This window comes from Nyctereutes procyonoides, unplaced genomic scaffold (genome assembly GCF_905146905.1).
Source record: "Nyctereutes procyonoides isolate TBG_1078 unplaced genomic scaffold, NYPRO_anot_genome, whole genome shotgun sequence".
NCBI lineage: Eukaryota > Metazoa > Chordata > Mammalia > Carnivora > Canidae > Nyctereutes > Nyctereutes procyonoides.
In genome coordinates, this window is record NW_026575131.1 from 40,505,263 (window position 1) to 40,524,870 (window position 19,608).

General features: G+C 38.9%; 1 protein-coding gene across 1 annotated transcript in view; it reads left to right on the top strand.

The window, feature by feature from the left end:
* The window catches only part of PRKAR2A (protein kinase cAMP-dependent type II regulatory subunit alpha), a 112,150-nt gene that overhangs the window by 84,562 nt on the left and 7,980 nt on the right, over window positions 1-19,608 (top strand). Inside the window, exons 7-8 of the mRNA XM_055343836.1 lie at window positions 6,125-6,226; window positions 6,394-6,468. Of these exons, the coding sequence (XP_055199811.1) occupies window positions 6,125-6,226; window positions 6,394-6,468 (177 nt within the window). The remainder of the gene's footprint in view (window positions 1-6,124; window positions 6,227-6,393; window positions 6,469-19,608) is intronic.

A 19,608-nucleotide genomic window follows, 5' to 3' on the forward strand; every position in this document is an offset into this window, starting at 1 on the left:
GATCTCAAAGTTGTGAGTTTGAGCCCCACCTTGGGCATGGAACCAACTTAAAAAAAAATGTACTTATGACAACTACTGGTCCAGGTCAAGATGGAATAGCTCCATTCCTCACTAGTTTTATCTCTTAAAACTAAAAAAATTCAGGAGCACTTTAGGTGGCTCAGTTTGAGTGTCTGCTTTCAGCTCGGATCATGGTCTCAGGGTCTTGGGATGGAGCCACACATTGGGCTCCTTGCTCAGCAGGGAGTCTTCTTCTCCATCGGCCTCTGCCCCTCCCCTGCTTGTGTACTTTCTCTCTCTCTCCAGTACATAAATAAAATCTTAAAGAAACAAAAACAAAAAGCTAAAACAGTCCAGATATCATACAACAAACTTAGAAAGATGGGGAGGATAGGGATAAGGTGGAATGGCTAGGGATCTTGGGATTTAAAGACGGACAAGACAGTGAATTTCCTGGGTTTTCTTTTTTGCTTCCCATATATATACCAGATGGCATTCTGGAAAAGCCTACAACCTAGATCCACCAACAAGTACATACAAAAACAACCTCAAGAAAAGCCTGACCCCTTTAGCTAAAGGACCAGGAAAAGGGCAGCCTAGCAGAACACCTACCACTCTATTCTAGCCAAATACCAAAGGAAAAATTGCTTCTACTTTCCAGTGTCACTGGGACTAGCAGCAAACTGAACGTACTACAGCCTCACCCAGTAGCAAAGAGGCAAAATGAGGAGATACACAGTATTATTAGTTGGCATTCCACTTTCCCTGCCAGGGTTGTGTCAGTGGAATCCAGAGGGGAGCTGAACATTCACTCCCACATGTACATGCACACTATACCTAAATTGTGCCTGCAAAAGAAAAAGATTAAATTGGATACATCATTTCACAACATAATACCCCAAATGTCTGAGGGACAATAGAAAATCATTTGTTATACAAAGAACAGCGAAATTCTCAACCTGAGTGAGAAAAGACAATCAACAGATGCCAATACCAAGATGACACAACTATTGCAACTAACTGACAAGGGTTTAAAACAATCATCAGGAGGGGCAGCCCCGGTGGCGCAGTGTGCCTCTCTTTCTCTGTGTCTCTCATGAATAAATAAATAAAATCTTTAAAAAAAATAAATAAATAAAACAATCATCAGGACAGCCCAAGTGGCTCAGGAGTTTAGCGCAGCCTTCAGCCCAGGGCGTGATCCTGGAGACCTGGGATCGAGTCCCACGTCAGGCTCCCTGTATGGAGCCTGCTTCTCCCTCTGCCTGTGTCTCTGTCTCTCTCTCTCTCATATAAATAAAATCTTTAAAAAAAAAAAAAGCAATCATCATGGGGCACCTGGATGGCTCAGTTAGTTAAGCATCTGCCTTCAGCTCAGGTCATCATCCCAGGGTCCTGGGATCAAGCCCCACATGGGGCTCTCTGATCAGCAGGGAGCCTACTTCTTCCCCCCCCTCTGTGCTCTCTCTCCCTCTTTTGTTCTCTCTCAAATAAATAAAATCTTAAAAAATAATAAAGCAGTCATTATATAGCCAATTATATAAGCCACAATTGCAATTATGGACACACTTGAAAAAAATGAAGAAAAAATAGGGTAGCCCCGGTGGCTTTGCGGTTTAGTGCCGCCTTCAGCCCAGGGTGTGATCTTGGAGACCTGGGATCGAGTCCCACGTCAAGCTCCCAGCATGGAGCCTGCTTCTTTCTCTCTCTCTCTCTCTCTAATAAATAAATAAATAATCTTTAAAAAAAGAAAGAAAAAATAGAAGGTCTCAGAGAAATAGAAGACAGAAAGAAGATCCAAATGGGAACTGGAAAATATAATAATCAAAATAATAACCAAAATAATTACTGTCTGATGTGGTTCTCAGTGTATGTAGAGAAAATACTTGGGACACCTGAGTGGCTCAGTGGTTAAGCACCTGCCTTAGGCCCAGGGTGTGATCCCAGTCCTGGGATCGAGTCCTACGTTGGGCTCCCTGCATGGAGCCTGCTTCTCCCTCTGCCTGTGTCTCTGCCTCTCTCTGTGTGTATCCCATGAATAAATAAATAAAATCTTTAAAAAAAAGAAAATACTTAAGATAGTTATAGTCTAAAAGGAAGAGGTAAAGGGGCCCAAATGGAAGTAAATCTTCTACACTTTATTCCAACTTATAAAATGTTGACATCAGTAGATCGTGATTAAGTTACATACATATAAATATAATACCTAGAGCAACTGCTAAAATAATCTGTACAAAGAGATGTATTCAAAAGCTTTAATCAGGTAACCCATAGGTATACAGGAAAATGAAACAGAAGAACAAAACAAAGGGGAACAACAGAAAACAGTAAAATGGTGGACTTAAACCTTAATATATAAATAGTTACTGTAAATATAATATGATTATACCAACTAAATGACAGAAACAAATCACATGGATTTTTTAAGATGACCAACTCTATTCTATCTGCACCAAACTCTCTCAAACATGATATAGATTGATGGGGATCCCTGGGTGTCTCAGTGGTTTGGCGCCTGCCTTCGGCCCAGGGCATGATCTTGGAGTCCCAGGATTGAGTCCCACATCAGGCTCCCTGTGTGGATCCTGCTTCTCCTTCTGCCTGTGTCTCTTCCTCTCTCTCTGTGTGTGTCTCTAATGAATAAATAAATAAAATCTTAAAAAAACACACATAGTATAGATTGAAAGTAAAAAGATAGAGTTATATATATACCATGCAACCATTTACCAAGAAAGCAGGAGTAATTATATTAGTATCAGATAAAGTAGATCTCAAAGCAAGGAGCAAGGAAAGTTACCAGGGACAAAGAGGAACATAACATAATAATGAAAGGGTTAATGTACCAAGAAGACATAGCAGCCCTAAATATGTATACATCAAACAACAGAGCCTCCAAATATGCAAAGCAGGGATCCCTGGGTGGCTCAGCTGTTGAGTGCCTGCCTTAACCCCAGGGCATGATCCTGGAGTCCCAGTTGGGCTCCCTGCATGGAGCCTGCTTCTCCTTCTGCCTGTGTCTCTGTCTCTGTCTCTCTCTCTGTGTGTGTGTGTGTCTCTCATGAATAAATAAAATCTTTAAAAAATATATATGTGAAGCAAAAACGAATAAAACTGAAAGAAGAGACAAATCCACAGTTATAGTTGCAGACTTTAACACTTCTCTCTCAACAGTTGATGGAACAATTAGAAAATCAGGAAGGATATTGAAGAACTTAACCACACCATTAGCCAAAAAGATCTAATTGAAATTTATAGAACACTGGGTACAACAATAGTAGAGTACTCATTCTTTTTAAGCCTGTGGAATATTCACCAAGATAGACTATATCCCGGGATATAAAATAAAACCTAGCAAATTTAAAAGAATTTAAACCAGAGAATGTATTCTGTAACCTCAATGGAATAAATCCAGAAATCAGTAACCGAGAAGTAACAGGAGAATCTCCACAAACACTTGGAAATTAAATAACACATTCCTAAAGAATTCCTAAGTCAAAGAGAAAGTCACAATATAATTTTTTTTAATTGAACTATAAAGCTACCTGTCTCATGGTTGGGTATGAGAATTCAACAGATGGACATAAAAGAAGCAACTCTCTTGATGTCTGGCAAAAGGTAGGGGCTACAGAATGGCAACACCTGCTCTCCATAGTTGTGGTGCTGCGTATGACCATTCTCTCCTGAGATCCCTGCCTTGTCTTTCTACTTCCTAGCCTTATCCTTTTCAGCCTTTTCTTCCTTTCCCTGCTGTTTTAAGCATCCTATCAATATGCCCTTCTGGTCTGTTTTTCTTCTGCTTTGTTCATGTACTTTATAGCCCAAACCCTCTCAAAAGCTTTACTATCACCTCTTCAAAAGTGACTCCCTGATGGTCCTCTACAGTCTGATTTCTTGTAGCTTCCAAGGCTTCAGAAATGCCTTCTGAGGCTAAAGCAGGGAGGACTTGGTGTAGTCACTTAAGTTTCTCACAGTGAATTCTACATTCCTTCTCTTAGTGGGGGCAGTTGCCACCATGACCACTATACTTAGCCTCTGCTCTTGTTCTCTCTTGTGAAAGTGAAAGTCAATAGAAACTTTCTTAGGAAATGCTTGCAATCACTGGAAAAGGTAGTATTCCTTTTCTTTTCTGAACTTTAGGCTGTAAGCTTGACGCTAAACACTTGCCGCCTGAAGGATCCACTATTTCACAGTGGGAGTTTTCTCCTCACAGCTCTGTTGGAAGCTCCCTTAAAGCTTTTTCATGCCCTCCACAATCACAGGAGTTGGCCTTGCATAGCATGAGAGTTCTGGGAAGGGTGGAAGTAACTCATAGAAAATGTTGGAACATGAATAAATAAGTCACTTTGAGAGATATCAGTTGTTTTCTCTTCAGCTAGAAATAGTTTGCTATTGCAATTGTAGCAATGTTTGTGACGTTATAGATGGATTAAAAAAATTTTTAACAATGCCTACTCAGAAAGAAGAGAACTTTATAATTCCAATTTTCTCATTTTTGATTGTCCTCTTTCTGTAGCACTCGTGCCTAGATTGGCCCAGAAAACATGTGGAAATTGAATTCTAAAGATAATGAAATAATATTCCAAAGTATAACAGTAACATTTTAAATGATACATCCCTAACCTTGGACTTAAAAAAGTAGTGGCAAATCATGCAGCCCATTAGAGCAATCAGAGATTGAATGGCTCTTTTCAAGCAGACAGATGGAGAAGAAATGGAGCAGAATCTTGCTATATGCTAAAAAACAAACATGATTTGTACAGCAGTTTAGAGGGAGAGTTGGAGTCTGTTATAGCTCATACTAGGAATATAGGGTGTAGTAGGTGACTTCTCTCTCTCTCTCTCTTTTTTTTTTTACTTCTCTTTTAAGGCAGATAAAACATGGTATGAGATAGGGGCTGGGAATTCTATAGCTTATGGAATATGAGCTGTAAAACCCATTAGAACATCTCAACTCACTTGTCTTCTATGTGATTTCTCTACCCCACTACCAACCCATCATAGAGCATACTAAAATAGCAGACTTACAGTTAAACATCATGTCCTTACCTTGCTATGTATCATTCTGCCAGCCTTGAGGATTTCATTATGTTGCTTTCAAAGGAAAAAAAAAAAAAAAAAAAAGATACCTTCCTCTCCCAACCTGAGGTGGACAAAAGGTACAATTAACTTAGATACAAAAAACCTAAAACTAAGCAATTAATATTCTCCTGGCTGTGTGTCCCTCCTCACACATATGTACACATATCTGAGAGGAGTTTGACTGTAGCTCTGGTTAGCTGTCTTCTGATCAGAATCCATAACTCGCTGGAGTCAAGGGACTTTTCACATTCCTGCCTCCCCTCTCCATTAATTATTAAAATTTTATGTATAGTTATATAATTATCTATAAACATGATTTATATATAATACTTATATTATGAATATTTATATATGTATTTGCTTTTTAAGTAGACTCCACACCCAGTGTGGAGATCAGTGTGGGGCTTGAATTCATGATCCTGGGAACAAGACCTAAGCTAAGATCAAGAGTTGGATGCTTCATCAACTGAGCCACCTAGATGCCCCACCAAAATTTATATTTTTGCAACAAAAATACCCTTGATCACTCCAGCCTATTGTGATCTTTCTCTACCTCCTCAGAATTCTTGTGGCACTTACTCTTGTCTTTATTGTTCACCTGACACATTAGATATGCTGTCTTGAACTGTAGATTTTTTATTCCCATATACTTTGTGTTGTCTCCCCATTGAGATTGTAAAGTCTTCAGGGCAAGAGCCCTGAAGTGGTTGTTACATCTCCTTTTTTTTGAATGTGCACCTTTCACATTGAACAGTAACTGTGACCTGGGAAGTGTTTGATTGGGATTTGTATTTTGTGTTCTATTTATGACCCATAGGTGGCACTCATTGAGTACTAGATAGCAAGCAATTGCATGTGGACCATCTGTCTGACACAGGCTACAAGTCTTTCGCTTCCAGTGATGACTCAGATTAAAATGTCATTAAACACTCAGTTGGCCCAGTACATTCCATAGTCCTCTAATATTTGCTGTCATCCAGTTAGGTAAACCATAGATGTTCTCTCACAGAGGCATTTACCAGAATTTTCATGTTCTTTCTTGTAGGACCGTGTGACTTTTAGAAGAATCATAGTGAAAAACAATGCAAAAAAGAGGAGGATGTTTGAATCATTTATTGAATCTGTGCCCCTCCTTAAATCACTAGAGGTAAAGTGTATTTGAATAAGAGTCTGTTTTTGGAGCTTTAAGATTTAAAACTAATTTAATCTATTAAATTTTCAAATTGGATGATTCTAATCAATTGTTTGGATATTATTTGTGACTTTCATTTGAGATCTTTTCCTTATAGTTTATGGGTATGTCTATTGTTTCAGGTGTCAGAACGAATGAAGATTGTGGATGTAATAGGAGAGAAGGTCTATAAGGATGGAGAGCGCATAATCACACAGGTAAGTGGGGCCTGTGCAGCTCCTTTCCTGAGGGTTACCTCTTGAAGGACTAGTGCATCCCTTGTCCACGCACTTCGGGAGCTCGTGTTGCCAGCTAGTTGGACACACTTCCTGCAGAGTCCTCTGAAACCCATTGATGTTCATCTCATGGACACATGCACATCTCTTGCCTCCATTTACCTTTTGCTGGATTCTGATGTTTGTTCTTTTGGACCTCATTCTCTTTTGACCCTTGTGTAAGCTTCATTCATTAGTGTTAAAGCCTAGAGAAGGTCCAAGGGTTGTGCCCTTTACCTTTTACGTTTGACACAAAAGTGGCCTCTTAGCTAATCTAAAATAAGCCAGAGTCTTCAGTCTTCAGTGATTGACCAGATTTATAAGTTGTCCTCAATGTTTCCTTTGTGCCTTTCTCTCATGTTATTTTTGGGTGCTTGAGGATCACCACACAGTAGCCTAGGTCATTGTGATGAGTATTGTGTAATAATTTTCCTTGTCTACTCTATTTGTGTCTTTAATTATATGTTAAGACTTCTAGGTGTCAACTTCTCTGCCTGTGGTTCTGGCGAGAACACTGGGAAGATATCTGGTTGGTCTGGGTGGGGTAATGTTCCCATCATGAACCGAGGGCTGGGGCTAGGAGGAAAAAAGACTCAGATTGGTCAAACCTAAGTCCTGAGCCCACCTCTGGGGCCAGTGGATGGAGTTGGCCCAACCAGCACTGCAAGGACTAATCAGGGTTATTATCACAGAAGGAGAGAGAGAAACTCCCAGAGAAAAAGGACTAACAAAAAACAAAAAACCCTGTGCCTTCTCTAAATGCCTTTGTTTTCTAAGTACGCCTACTGTTAATAATTCCTTCAATTAGAAATTGGTTTGATTCTCTAGATATTAAGATACACAGGTAAGGCTAGATATAAGTACTATAACGAAGGAACATATGAATGACAGAATGTAGGAAAGGGAGTACTTGGGCAGCCCTGACAGTTCAGTGGTTTAGCGCCACCCTCAGTCCAGGGTGTGATCCTGGAGACCTGGGATCCAGTCCCACGTTGGGCTCCCTGCATAGGAGCCTGCTTCTCCCTCTGCCTGTGTTTCTGCCTCTCTCTCTCTCTCTCTGTCTCTCTCTCTCTGTGTGTGTGTGTGTGTGTCTCATGAATAAAATCTTAAAAAAAAAAAAAAAAGGAAAGGGGGTACTTCATATGGTTCTGTGGGGGGAATAAATACCGTTTGGGCTGGGCTTAGAAGTACAGCTTCAGCAGTTGAGGTCGGGGAGAGGTCTTTTGGGACAAAATAACAATATGAGCAAGGGCCTGTCGGTGTGAGCTGTGTTCCTGAGCAACTGTCCTGGTCTGTTAAGAACGTAGGCCTGAGTTGCAGGAATGAGACATGTTGGGGCACCTGGGTGGCTCAGTGGTTGAGCATCTCCCTTTGGCTCAGGTTGTGGTCCTGGGGTCCTGGAATCAAGTCCTGCATCAGATTCCACACAGGAAGTCTGCTTCTCCCTCTGCCTATGATGTCTCTGCCTCTCTCTGTGTGTCTCCCATGAATAAATAAATAAAATCTTAAAATAAAAAAAAAGGGACATTTTGACTGGTCAAATTTCTTCTGAATCTGAGGTGCTTTCATTTACTCCCAAAGGACCTCTTCTTCATCCAGAAAGCTCTAGGCCTTCAGGAGGTATGTCAAGAAGTATAAGCTGCAGTATTTTCTGTTGTGTCTGTCCTCTTGAAGACAGGAGTGCTAGGTGACTGTGCTTAGTGGACATGAATTAAGATGACCTCAGCTTATTTATAGACCACTTTTGGCAGTGTCTCTAGCTAGACGAGGGATCTCCCAGTGAGGTCCCAGATATAACAGCATCAGTGTCATCTGGGAATTTGAGAGGAATTTTTAGAAATGCAAATCCTTGGGAATCAGAAACTGTATTTTATGTTCTGTTTGTTTGTTTTGGTCAGCTTTGTTACAGTATATTGTACATACAAAAAAATCACCTGGACACCTGGGTAGCTCAGTGGTTGAACATCTGCCTTTGGCTCAGGGCATGATCCTGGGGTCCTGGAATCAAGTCCCTGCACTGGGTTCCCCATAGGGAGCCTGCTTCTCCTTCTGCCTCTGTCTCTGACTCTTTCTGTGTATCTCTCATGAATAAATAAATCTTAAAAATAATAACAATAAAATAAAATTACCAAGTGTATAATTCTGGAGTTTTATAGCCATCCGTACAATCATAGAATCATAGTACAGGATATTTGCATCACCCCAAGGAATTCCCTCATTTAGATTTTTAGTCAATCCACTGCTCCCACCTCCTTATTCCTGGAAGCTACTTACTTGCTTTTTAACACTATAGAAATTACTTTTCTAGAATTTTATATAAATGAAGTCTTATAACATGTAGTCTTTTGTGTCTGACTTCTTTTCGCATGTTTCGGAGATTTTTTTCATGTTGTATGTGTCAGCAGATAGTTCCTTTTTATTACTGAGTAGTATTTTCACTGTATGACGTACCATAATTTGTCTTTCCATTCACCAGTTGAAAGACATTTGAGGTCTTTCCAGCTTGGGGCAATTATGAATAAAGCTGCAATGAACATTCTTTTTTTCCCTTTTTAAGATTATTTATTTATTTATTCGTGAGAGACACACAGAGAGAGACAGAGGCAGAGACACAGGCAGAGGGAGAAGCAGGCTCCACGCAGGGAGCCCAATGCATGACTCGATCCCCAAACTGGGATCATGCCCTGAGCCAAAGGCAGATGCTCAACTACCGAGCCACCCAGGCGTCCCGGTATCAGCAGTCTTTTTAATCTTAGCCATTCTAGTGGGTATAAAGTGGTAATTCATTTTGGTTTTAATTTGTATTTCCTAATGTCTAATGATGTTGAGCATCTTTTCTTGTGACTGCTTGCCATCCATAGGTTTTCTTTGATGAAGTTTCTGTAAATCTTTTGCCCTATTTACAGTTAGGCAATTTGCTTCTTATTGAGTTATAAGAGTTCTTTATGTGTTCTGAATGCAAATCATTTATTAGGCAAATGATTGGCAAATATTTCTCCCAATCTATGTCTGTGGCTATGGCTTGTCTCTTCATTTTCTTTTCTTTTTCTAAATTATTTTTTGTCAAATAAATAAATAAATAAATAAATAAATAAATAAATAAATAAATTATTTTTTGTCTCCAAACTTTTATTTAAATTCTAGATGGTTAACATACAGCATAATATTGGTTTTAGGAGTAGAACTTAGTGATTCATCACTTATATGTAATACCCAGTGCTCTTCATCATAACAAGTGCCCTCCTTAATCCCTATCATCTATCTAGCCTATCCTCCACCCACCTCCCTTATCTCTTCATTTTCTTAATGATAGTTTTTAAAAAAGCAAAAGTTTTTAATTTTGAAGAGTCTAGTTTGTAATGTTTTTTCTCTTGTGATTCATTCTTGTGCCCTATTTAAAAAATTTTTGCAGTCAATAAGATTTTCTCCTTTATTTACCTCTCGGCTAGCGCCATTCAATAAATATCATGTAAAACACATATGTAATTTAAAAATTTTTAGCAGCCAAATTTTTTTAAAAGGTGAACTTAATTCTAATGTGATATATTTAACCTAATATCTTTAAATAATACCACTTCAACATTTAAGTGATATAAAAATTCAATGATGAAATATTTTACATTCTTTTTTTTATTCTGTCTTCAAAATTTGTTGTATATTTTATATTTTACAGCACACCTAAATCTATAGAAGTTTTTGGTTTTTTTAAAGATTTTATTTATTTATTCATGAGAGACACAGAGAGAGGCAGAGACACAGGCAGAGGGAGAAGCAGGCTCCCCCGCAAGGAGCCCAATGTGTGACTTGGTCTCGGATCCCAGGATCACACCCTGAGCCAAAGGCAGATGCTCAATCACCGAGCTACTCAGGCATCCCTGTGATCCATTTTGAGTTGATTTTTATATATGGTAAAGGTTTTTTTACAGGATTTTGTGTATGGACGTCCATTTGTTCCAGCACCATTTGTTGAAAAGATTAACCTATCCCGTTGCCTTGACAGTAGTATTGAAAAATATTTGGGTGTATGTTTTTGGGTCTATTTCTAATCTCTGTTTTGTTCTATTGATCTGTATGTTTATCTCTGCCAATAGTGCACTGTTTTGATTATAGAAGCTTTTTATACTAAGTCTTAATTAAAATCAGATAGTTAAGCCTTCCAAATTTTTTATTCTTTTTTTAAGATTTTATTTATTTATTTATTTATTTATTTATTTATTTATTTATTTATTTATTTATTTATTTATTTTTTAAAGATTTATTTATTTACTCAGAGAGAGAGAGAGGGAAAGGCAGAGACACAGGCAGAGGGAGAAGCAGGCTCCATGCAGGAAGCCCGATGTGGGACTCGATCCCGGGACTCCAGGATCACACCCTGAGCCAAAGGCAGATGCTCAACCGCTGAGCCACCCAGGCTTCCCCCAAATTTTTTATTCTTTTTTTTTTAAGATTTTATTTATTTATTCATGAGAGACACAGAGAGAGAGAGAGAGAGAGAGAGAGAGAGAGAGAGAGAGAGAGAGGCAGAGACACAGGCAGAGGGAGAAGCAGGCTCCATGCAGGGATCCCGACGTGGGACTCTATTCCTGGGTCTCCAGAATCATAACCTGGGCTAAAGGCGGCGCCAAACCGCTGGGCCATCAGGGCTGCCTTTTTTTATTCTTTTTTATAATTATTTTAGCTATTCTGTGCTCTTTACATTTCTATTTATATTTTAGAACTAACATAACAATTTCTACCAAAAAAGCCTGCTGAGATTTTTTTTTATTGGGAATATGTTGAATCTATAAATCAATATGGGGAGAAATTGACACTGTAACAATAATGAGTGTTTTATTTCAGTCTCAGGCCATCGGTAGTGATAGTATCAGCTAGGAATATCTGAGGCACTCACCTACTTCTAGCAAATCCTCACAGACATTTCTCCAGAGCCAGTGTTATGGCTGGACCAGCCCTTGTGGTTCTTATTATGACTACAAGACTTACCTCAGCAAACAACTATAAGGGAACTTTGAAAAAAGATTTGCTGTTTGTTACTTACAGATCCTGGAGGGTACATGGTACATCCAGGGCCACACAGTGAGGTCACAGGATGGGGTGGGGGACTTGGAATTTGGTCTGAGCGTGGGGTGCCCAGGGTTTGGCAGGTTCCCTCTTTATTGGCAAATTTAAAACAAAAGAGCAGGAATTACGGTGTCACTCAAGTGGTCATTTTTCTCCATTTCCCAGGACTTTCTAAAAGGGAAACTTTATAGGTGAGAGCAGACTAGCTCTTCATCTAGTTATATAGCTGGCAATATGTTTATTCAAGATGGGTGTCTTTGAAATGGTTGCCTCAATAATCAAAAGGTTGATGTCAGTCACTTACATTACAATCAAAAAAGCTTATTGTCAGTGTGATACCACTTTACACCAGTGCGAATAGCTAAAATTAGCAAGACAGGAAACAACAAATGTTGGTGAGGATGTAGAGAAAGGGGAACCCTCTTACACTGTTGGTGGGAATGCAAGCTATTACAAACACTCTGGAAAACAGTCTCAAGAAGTTTAAATAGAGCTACCCTACAACCCAGCAATTGCACTACTGGGTCAAAGATATAGATATAGTGAAACAACAGGACACCTGCACTCCAGTGTTCATAGCAGCAATGTTAACAATAGCTAGAATGTGGGAGGAGCCAAGATGTCCTTAGACAGATGAATGGATAAAGAAGAGTGTATACACACACACACAATGGAATATTACTCAGCCATCGGAAAGGATGAATACCTACCATTTACATAGACATTGATAGAACTGGAGGGTATTATGTTAAGTGAAATAAGTTAATCGAAGAAAGACAGTTATCATATGGTTTCACTCATATATGGAATATAATAGTGCAAGGGACCATAAGGGAAGAAAGGGAAACTGAATGGGGAAAAATTAAAGGAAGACACAACATGAGAGACGTTTAAATCTGGGAAACAAACTGAGGGTTGCTGAAGGGGAAATGGGTGGAGGGCTGGGGTGACTGGGTGATGGGCATTAAGGAGAGCATGTGAAGTGATGAGTACTGGATGTTATACTATCTGTTGCCAAATTGAATTTAAGTTAAAAAAATCTTACTGGGGTGCCTGGGTGGCTCAGTTTGTTAAATATCTGCCTTCAGCTCAGGTCATGATCCCAGAGTCCTGGGATCAAGCCCCACGTGGGGCTCCCTGCTCGGCAGGGAGCCTGCTTCTCCCTCTCCCTCTGCCTGCCACTACCCCTGCTTGTGCTCTTCTTCTCTCTGTTAAGTAAATAAATAAAATCTTAAAAAGAAAAAAAAAAAGCTTATTGTCAGATACTTAAATGCTACAGTGAGTTGTTTCATGAACGTAGTATGCCTTTATATATTTTAATTTTTCTCTCCTATTTTATACTTTTCAAATCTTACACATCTGTTCATTTTATACCTGGATATTTCATAGTTTTAACTTTATTCTAAGTGGTTTTCCTTTTTTCAGTTTTTAATTATGTATTTCTAGTACATAATTGTATTTTTATATACAATTGAATTTTCCATATTGATCCTGTGGTATTTACAACCTTGCTAATAACCTCACAATTTTAACAGCTTTTTTGTAGCTTCCTTGGGATTTTCTGTATAGATGATTATTTTATCTATGAACAAAGACGGTTCTACTTCTATATGCCTTCTTTGAATTTTTAGTTAATTAATTTGCCTTATTGCATTGGCTGGGACCTCCAGTATAATATTGAATAGAAATGCTGAGAACAGACATCTTTGTCTTATTAACTGATCTTAGGAGGAAAGCATTTAATTGTTCACCATTAAGTATAATGTAATTGTAAGCTTCTTCATAAATGTCCTTAATTGAGTTAGAGAACATCCCTTCTGTTCCTAGTTTTCTGTTTTTATCATGAAAAGATGTTGAATTTTGTCAGTAACTTTTACTGTTTTGTTTTTATTGATGTGTTCATATGGATATTCTTTTTTAGTTAACAAATATGAATTATGTTGACTCTTTTTTAACATTGAATTTTGAATATTAAACCAAGCTTGCATCCTGGAGTGAGCTCTACTTGGTCATGATATATATATTAGCCTTTTTATTTATTATCTAGATTTAATTTGCTAAAACTTTGTTTTTTTTTTTAATTTGAAGATCTGATTGACTTTATTAAATAATTCATGAATTAAGTAGCATCCTATCTAGCATGTAGTGGGTAACTCCCTTGTTAAGGACTTTTGCGTTTGTTCATGAAGGGTATTGGTCTGTAGTTTTTTTCTCCTTGTGATGTCTTTGTCTGGTTTTGTTATCAACAACTCCAGACAATTTTAATGTTTGCTAAAGTTTGAAAACCACTGCTATAGCCTATTCTAAGGCTTGGTAATGCCCTTGCTTTAAGAATACTTGGTGGAGGGATGCCTGGGACGTTTAGTGGTTGAGGCTCTGCCTTCGGCTCAGGGTGTGATTCCAGAGTTCCCAGATCAAGTCCCACATTGGGCTCCCTGCAGGGAGCCTGCTTCTCCCTCTGCCTGTGTCTCTGCCTTCTTTCTGTGTCTCTCATGAATAAATAAATGAAATCTTAAAAAAAAAAAAAAAAGAACACTTGGTTTGGTGGAAGTGTTTGAGAAGCACTTTCAAAGATTTTTGAGAAGGATGACACTGAGAATTGTATTCTCAAAGCATCAGTTCTGGCATCAGTGAATAATGAATTGGTTTCAGCCTCACTGAGTAATCAGGGAAATGCAAATTAAAAACCACAGTGAGAACTATTTTCATACCTATTAGCTTGGCAAAAAGTAGGAATCTGACAATTCCAAGATGTAGTAGGAAGTTTTATTCACTGTTAATAGAATCATTTAGCTGAATCCCTTTTGAGAGAAATTTATCCTTATCCTGTAAAGCTGAATTTATTCTATAATCCAGAAATTTATTTTCTAGATATTTTCAGAGAAATACCCTTACACTTCAGAAGCTGTTCCACCCTCATGAACTCCTTTCTAGTCACGGCCCTCCTACCTCCGTATCCTGACTTTATGGTAGTCATGTATTCGCTTTCCTTTGTAGTTTTAACCACTTGGGTATACATCCTAAACAATATGGCCATATCTTGCTGGGTTTTTTAAATATCTAAATTGGAATTAGAGGGGTGCTTGGGTGGCCCAGTCAGTTGGGCATAGTTTGTTCATTTTCATTACTGTGTAGTATTCCAGTGTGTGAATAAACTATTTGCCTTCCCACTGCTAATGGACATTTGAGGTGTTTCTAGTTTTTAGCTGTTATAAGCAAGGGTTCAGTGAGTACATTGATTTGATTTTCAAATGTTAAAGCAGCCTTTTTTTGCTGAGATAAGATAAATCAACTTGGCCATTGTATAGTATCCTTTTCATGTATTGACGAATCCAATTTGTTAATATTTTAAGATTTTATGGTTCTGCTCCCAAGGGAGGCTGATCTGTAATTTTCCTTTTTATAACAGCCTTGTCAGATTTTGTATCAGGATGTTAGATTCATAATGTAAGTTGGGATTCTGTTCTCTTCTTATTATCTGAGCAGTTTGTATTAAGACTAGAATTCCTTAGATATTTTATGGAACTTATCAGTGTTTGTTTTGTGGGAGATTTTTTACTACAGATTAAATCATTGTAATTGTTAAACTATTTAGGTTTTCTATTTCATCTTTGTCTGAAATTTAGTGTTGTTGGCATAAAGTTGGCCATAAAGTCCCTATAACACCTTTTATTTTTATTTTTTACTTAAATTTTACTTAGTTAACATACAGTGCAATATTGGTTTCTGGAGTAGAATTCAGTGATTCATCACTTATATACAACACCCAGTGCTCATCACAAGTGCCCTTCTTAGTACCCTTCACCCATCTGATCCATCCCCCCCACCTCTCTCCATCAATCCTCAGTTCTCGTATGAGTGAGATCATACAGTATTTGTATTACTTTGAGTTATTTCACTTAGCATAATACACTTTAGCTCCATCCACGTTGCAAATGGCAAAATTTCATTCTTTTTGATTGTGAGTAGTATCCCATTGTGTATATATACCACATCTTTATGCATTCATCAATGAACAATTTGGGATTCCTCTATAGTTTGGCTATTGTTGATAATATTCGTATAAACATCGGGGTTCATGTACTCCTTCAAATCTATATTTTTATATTCTTTGAGTAAATACCTAGTAGTATAATTCCTGGGTCTTTGGGTAGTTCTATTTTAAACTTTTTTTTTTTAAAGATTTTATTTATTTATGGCACAGAGAGAGAGAGAGAGGCAGAGACACGGGCAGAGGGAGAAGCAGGTTCCATGCAGGTAGCCCGACATGGGACTCAATCCCGGGCCCCCTAGATCACGCCCTGGCTGAATATGGCGCTAAACCACTGAGCCACCTGGGCTGCCCTATTTTTAACTTTTTAAGGAACTTCCAAACTGTTCTCAGAGTGGCTACACCAGTTTGCATTCCCAGCAACAGTGCAAGAGGGTTCCTCTTTGTCCACATCCTTGCCAACACTGCTGTGTCTTGTGTTGTTGATTTTAGCCATTTTGACAGGTGTGAGGTGGTATCTCAGCACAGTTTTGATTTGTATTTCCCTGGTTGTGAGTGATGTTGAGCATCTTTTCATGCTTTGGAAAAGTATCTATTCATGTCTTCTGCTCATTACTTAACTGGATTGTTTTTTGGGTGTTGAGTTGATAAGTTCCTTACAGGAATGTAAGGAACTGTAGTTCCAACTTACAGTTGTCTACTAACTCTTTATCAGATACTGTTGTTTGCAGATATCTTCTCCTATTCCATAGGCCACCTGTTAGTTTTGTTGTTTTCCCTCTAACACCTTTTAACTATATAAACAGCATCTAGAATGATGTTCCTATCTTCATTCCTAATGTTGTTTTGTGCCTTCTTTTTTTTTTTTTTTCTTGCTTAAGCTTAGGAGGGGCTTATCAGTTCTTTCAGTCTTTTTAAGAACCAACTCTCAGGCAGCCCCGGTGGCTCAGTGGTTTAGCGCTGCCTTCAGCCCAGGACCTGATCCTGGAGTCCCAGGATTGAGTCCCATGTCGGGCTCCCTGCATGGAGCCTGCTTCTCCCTCTGCCTGTGTCTCTGCCCCCCCCCCTCTCCTTGAATAAATAAATAAACTTTCTCTTAAAAAAAAAAAAGAACCAACTCTCACCTTTTATTAATCCCATTAAACATTTTCTGTTTCACTACTTTCTGTCTTTATCTCATTTCCTTTCATCTCCTTTGTTTTTGTTATTTTCTCTCTTGAGTTGGTTGCTTAGCCCTTTATTTTCTGGCCTTTCTTCTTTTTCGATTATGAGCATTTTAAAACTAGAAGTTTCCCTACATCCCTGAAGATCAGTGATGATCGTCAGCATTTAGAGATTGCTGCCTCCCTCTTGACAGTTGTGCTTGGGCTGCTGTGACTCTTTAGCACCATATTCCTTCCTGCAGCCCAGCTGTTCTTTACATGTGATTGTGCATGAGAGTGGGTGCCCTACTTAATGCACATGTCCAACTGGGGCCCAAATACAGCAGAAAGAACAGAAGCCACTGCTTATTGCAGGGTATGGTGGGATGCTAGTATGCATCTCAGCCTGTCTCTAGGTATTGTCTAGACCATGTGTACCATCAGGGGAACCCCTGGCAAGCTGCCCCCCTTCAGAGTTTCTCTTATGACATCCTTACAAATTTTTATTCTTTATTTTACAAATAGAATTTTTATTTTAAAGCCAAAGAATATGACATTTTAATGTTATGCTTGTGTACTTTGTAATGTTTTAATAATTTTTGCATTTATCCTAATTGATGGGATATTTTACCTGTTCTCTGAATGACGTGAACAGAATTTATACCTCATAAAAAGTAAGTTTCATGTATTCAGCATTAAGTACCATTTCATTAAGCCAACAAGGCGCCATGTCCTGAATTAGAGTTTCAGTCATTCTTATGGTGGTATATGGATCTTTATCATCATTTGTGAACAAGAGACACTTATTTAATATAAAGCCCAGTGAATTTCATCATATGGATGATAACCTAGTCAGTACCTGCTGTAGACATTCAGAAACTATTTATCGAAACACCTGATATGTTCACAAAAATTTTAAATATTTTTTACTGGCTTTTTTACTCCAGAATATAGAATGGAATATTCTTTCTGTGAGATGTATCTTAGTGGACTTGACAATTTGAAAAGCAGGGCACTCTTCCATTGAGCTCCTGGGTAGATACCTCATTCTACTCTGTCCCCCCTGTAAACTAACAGGCATCCTACAAAGTCTGAGCAACCAGCTTTGCATGCACTATCCATCACTGGACCTGAGGGGGATGGGAAATACTTGTCCTGGCCCATCTCCGTCTCAGCCTAACCAGGCTGTTTCATGAGGCTGAAAATGCCACACAGTATGTCCCCTCAGATACCACAAAAATAGATTATTTTCTTTTTCTTCTCTTTTAGTTTTTTAGTTAAAAAAGATTTTATGTATTTATTTGAGAGAAAGAGCGAGCCTGATGGGGGCAAGATGAATAGAGGAGAGGGAGAAGCAGACTGTCTTCTGAGCAGGGAGCTCAATGCGGGGCTCAATCTCAGGACCTAGAAATCATGACCTGAGCCAAAGGCAGATACTTAACCAACTGAGCCCCCCAAATTAGACTATTTTCAACTGATACTATCATCGTTCATAGTTTTATTTATTTATTTATTTATTTATTTATTTATTTATTTATTTACTTACTTACTTACTTATTTTAAAAGATTTTATTTATTTATTCACAAGAGACACACAAAGAGAGAGAGGCAGAGACACAGGCAGAGGGAGAAGCAGGCTCCATGCAGGGAGCCCGATGTGGGACTCGATCCTGGGACTCCAGGATCACGCCCTGGTCCAAAGGCAGGTGCCCCTGAGGCACCCGGGGATCCCCCCGTTCATGGTTTTATTTAAAATTTTTCTTAAATTGTTTGTGAACTATGATAATCCTTTCTGGTGATATATTAGCAAGTTAGTAAAATTAAGGGGATTAGAGATGATCCTCTTGATTCCACCTGGTATGTCCCCTACCTCCTATGACAAAGTTATCTTCTGAGCTCCTGAGGAAACTCATCTGCAAAATGCAATGGCAATAGTACTGAGTTTATCTTCTTGGGAGATTGTGTGAACCAATATACACGCAGCTCACACCAGAGTGCCTGCTGGGAGTGAGCACACAGCATCATTAGCAGGTTCTGTTTTATTTGAGCTCCTCTGTTCATCAAACTCATTCTCTTCACACTCATTCTTTTCACCCTGTAGACATGCCTGAGTCTCTCTTGTCCTCAAAATACACACGTTTCTCCACTCACTCTGTTTTCACTCCAGCTACTAGCTTCTCATTCCTTTCACAGGCAGGCATATTCAAAGTGTGGGTCTCACAGTGTGAACTAGCAGAAGCCAGACACAAAAGGCAATGTATGATTCCATTTATATGAAGTTAAGATACAGCCTTACTTTCCTTAACAGGAGTTAAGGAAAACTGCAAGGACAGAAGTCAGATACAATTACCTAATAGGTGAAGTAGTGGTGGTTTTGACTGAAAAACACTCCATAGGGTGAAGGCCAGGAAGATATTCTATTGTGGTTTTTTGTTTGTTTGTTTTTTTAAAGATTTTATTTATCCATTCATGAGAGAGGCAGAGACACAGGCAGAGGGAGAAGCAGGCTCCACGCAGGGAGCCCGACATGGGACCCGATCCCAGGTCTCCAGGATCATGCCCTGGGCCAAAGGCGGCACTAAACCGCTGAGCCACTAGGGCCACCCAGATTTTCTGTTTTGATCTAGGGGGTGGTCACACAGGTGCATACATGTGTGAAAATTTATTAGGCTGCAGCTGTGAAAAATGAGCCCTGTAAATTAGGCTATTACACATCTATCTAAACAAAAAGAGTTCACTCAACCTTCACCACCTGTCACTTTTGTGGCTCATCCCTACCATTCACATTCTTGGTCACCAGAATGTTTCCACACATTTGAATCATTATTACTCTTGACCTCCCAGCAACACTGAACACTGGTAATCACATCTTCCTTTATGAAACTCCCT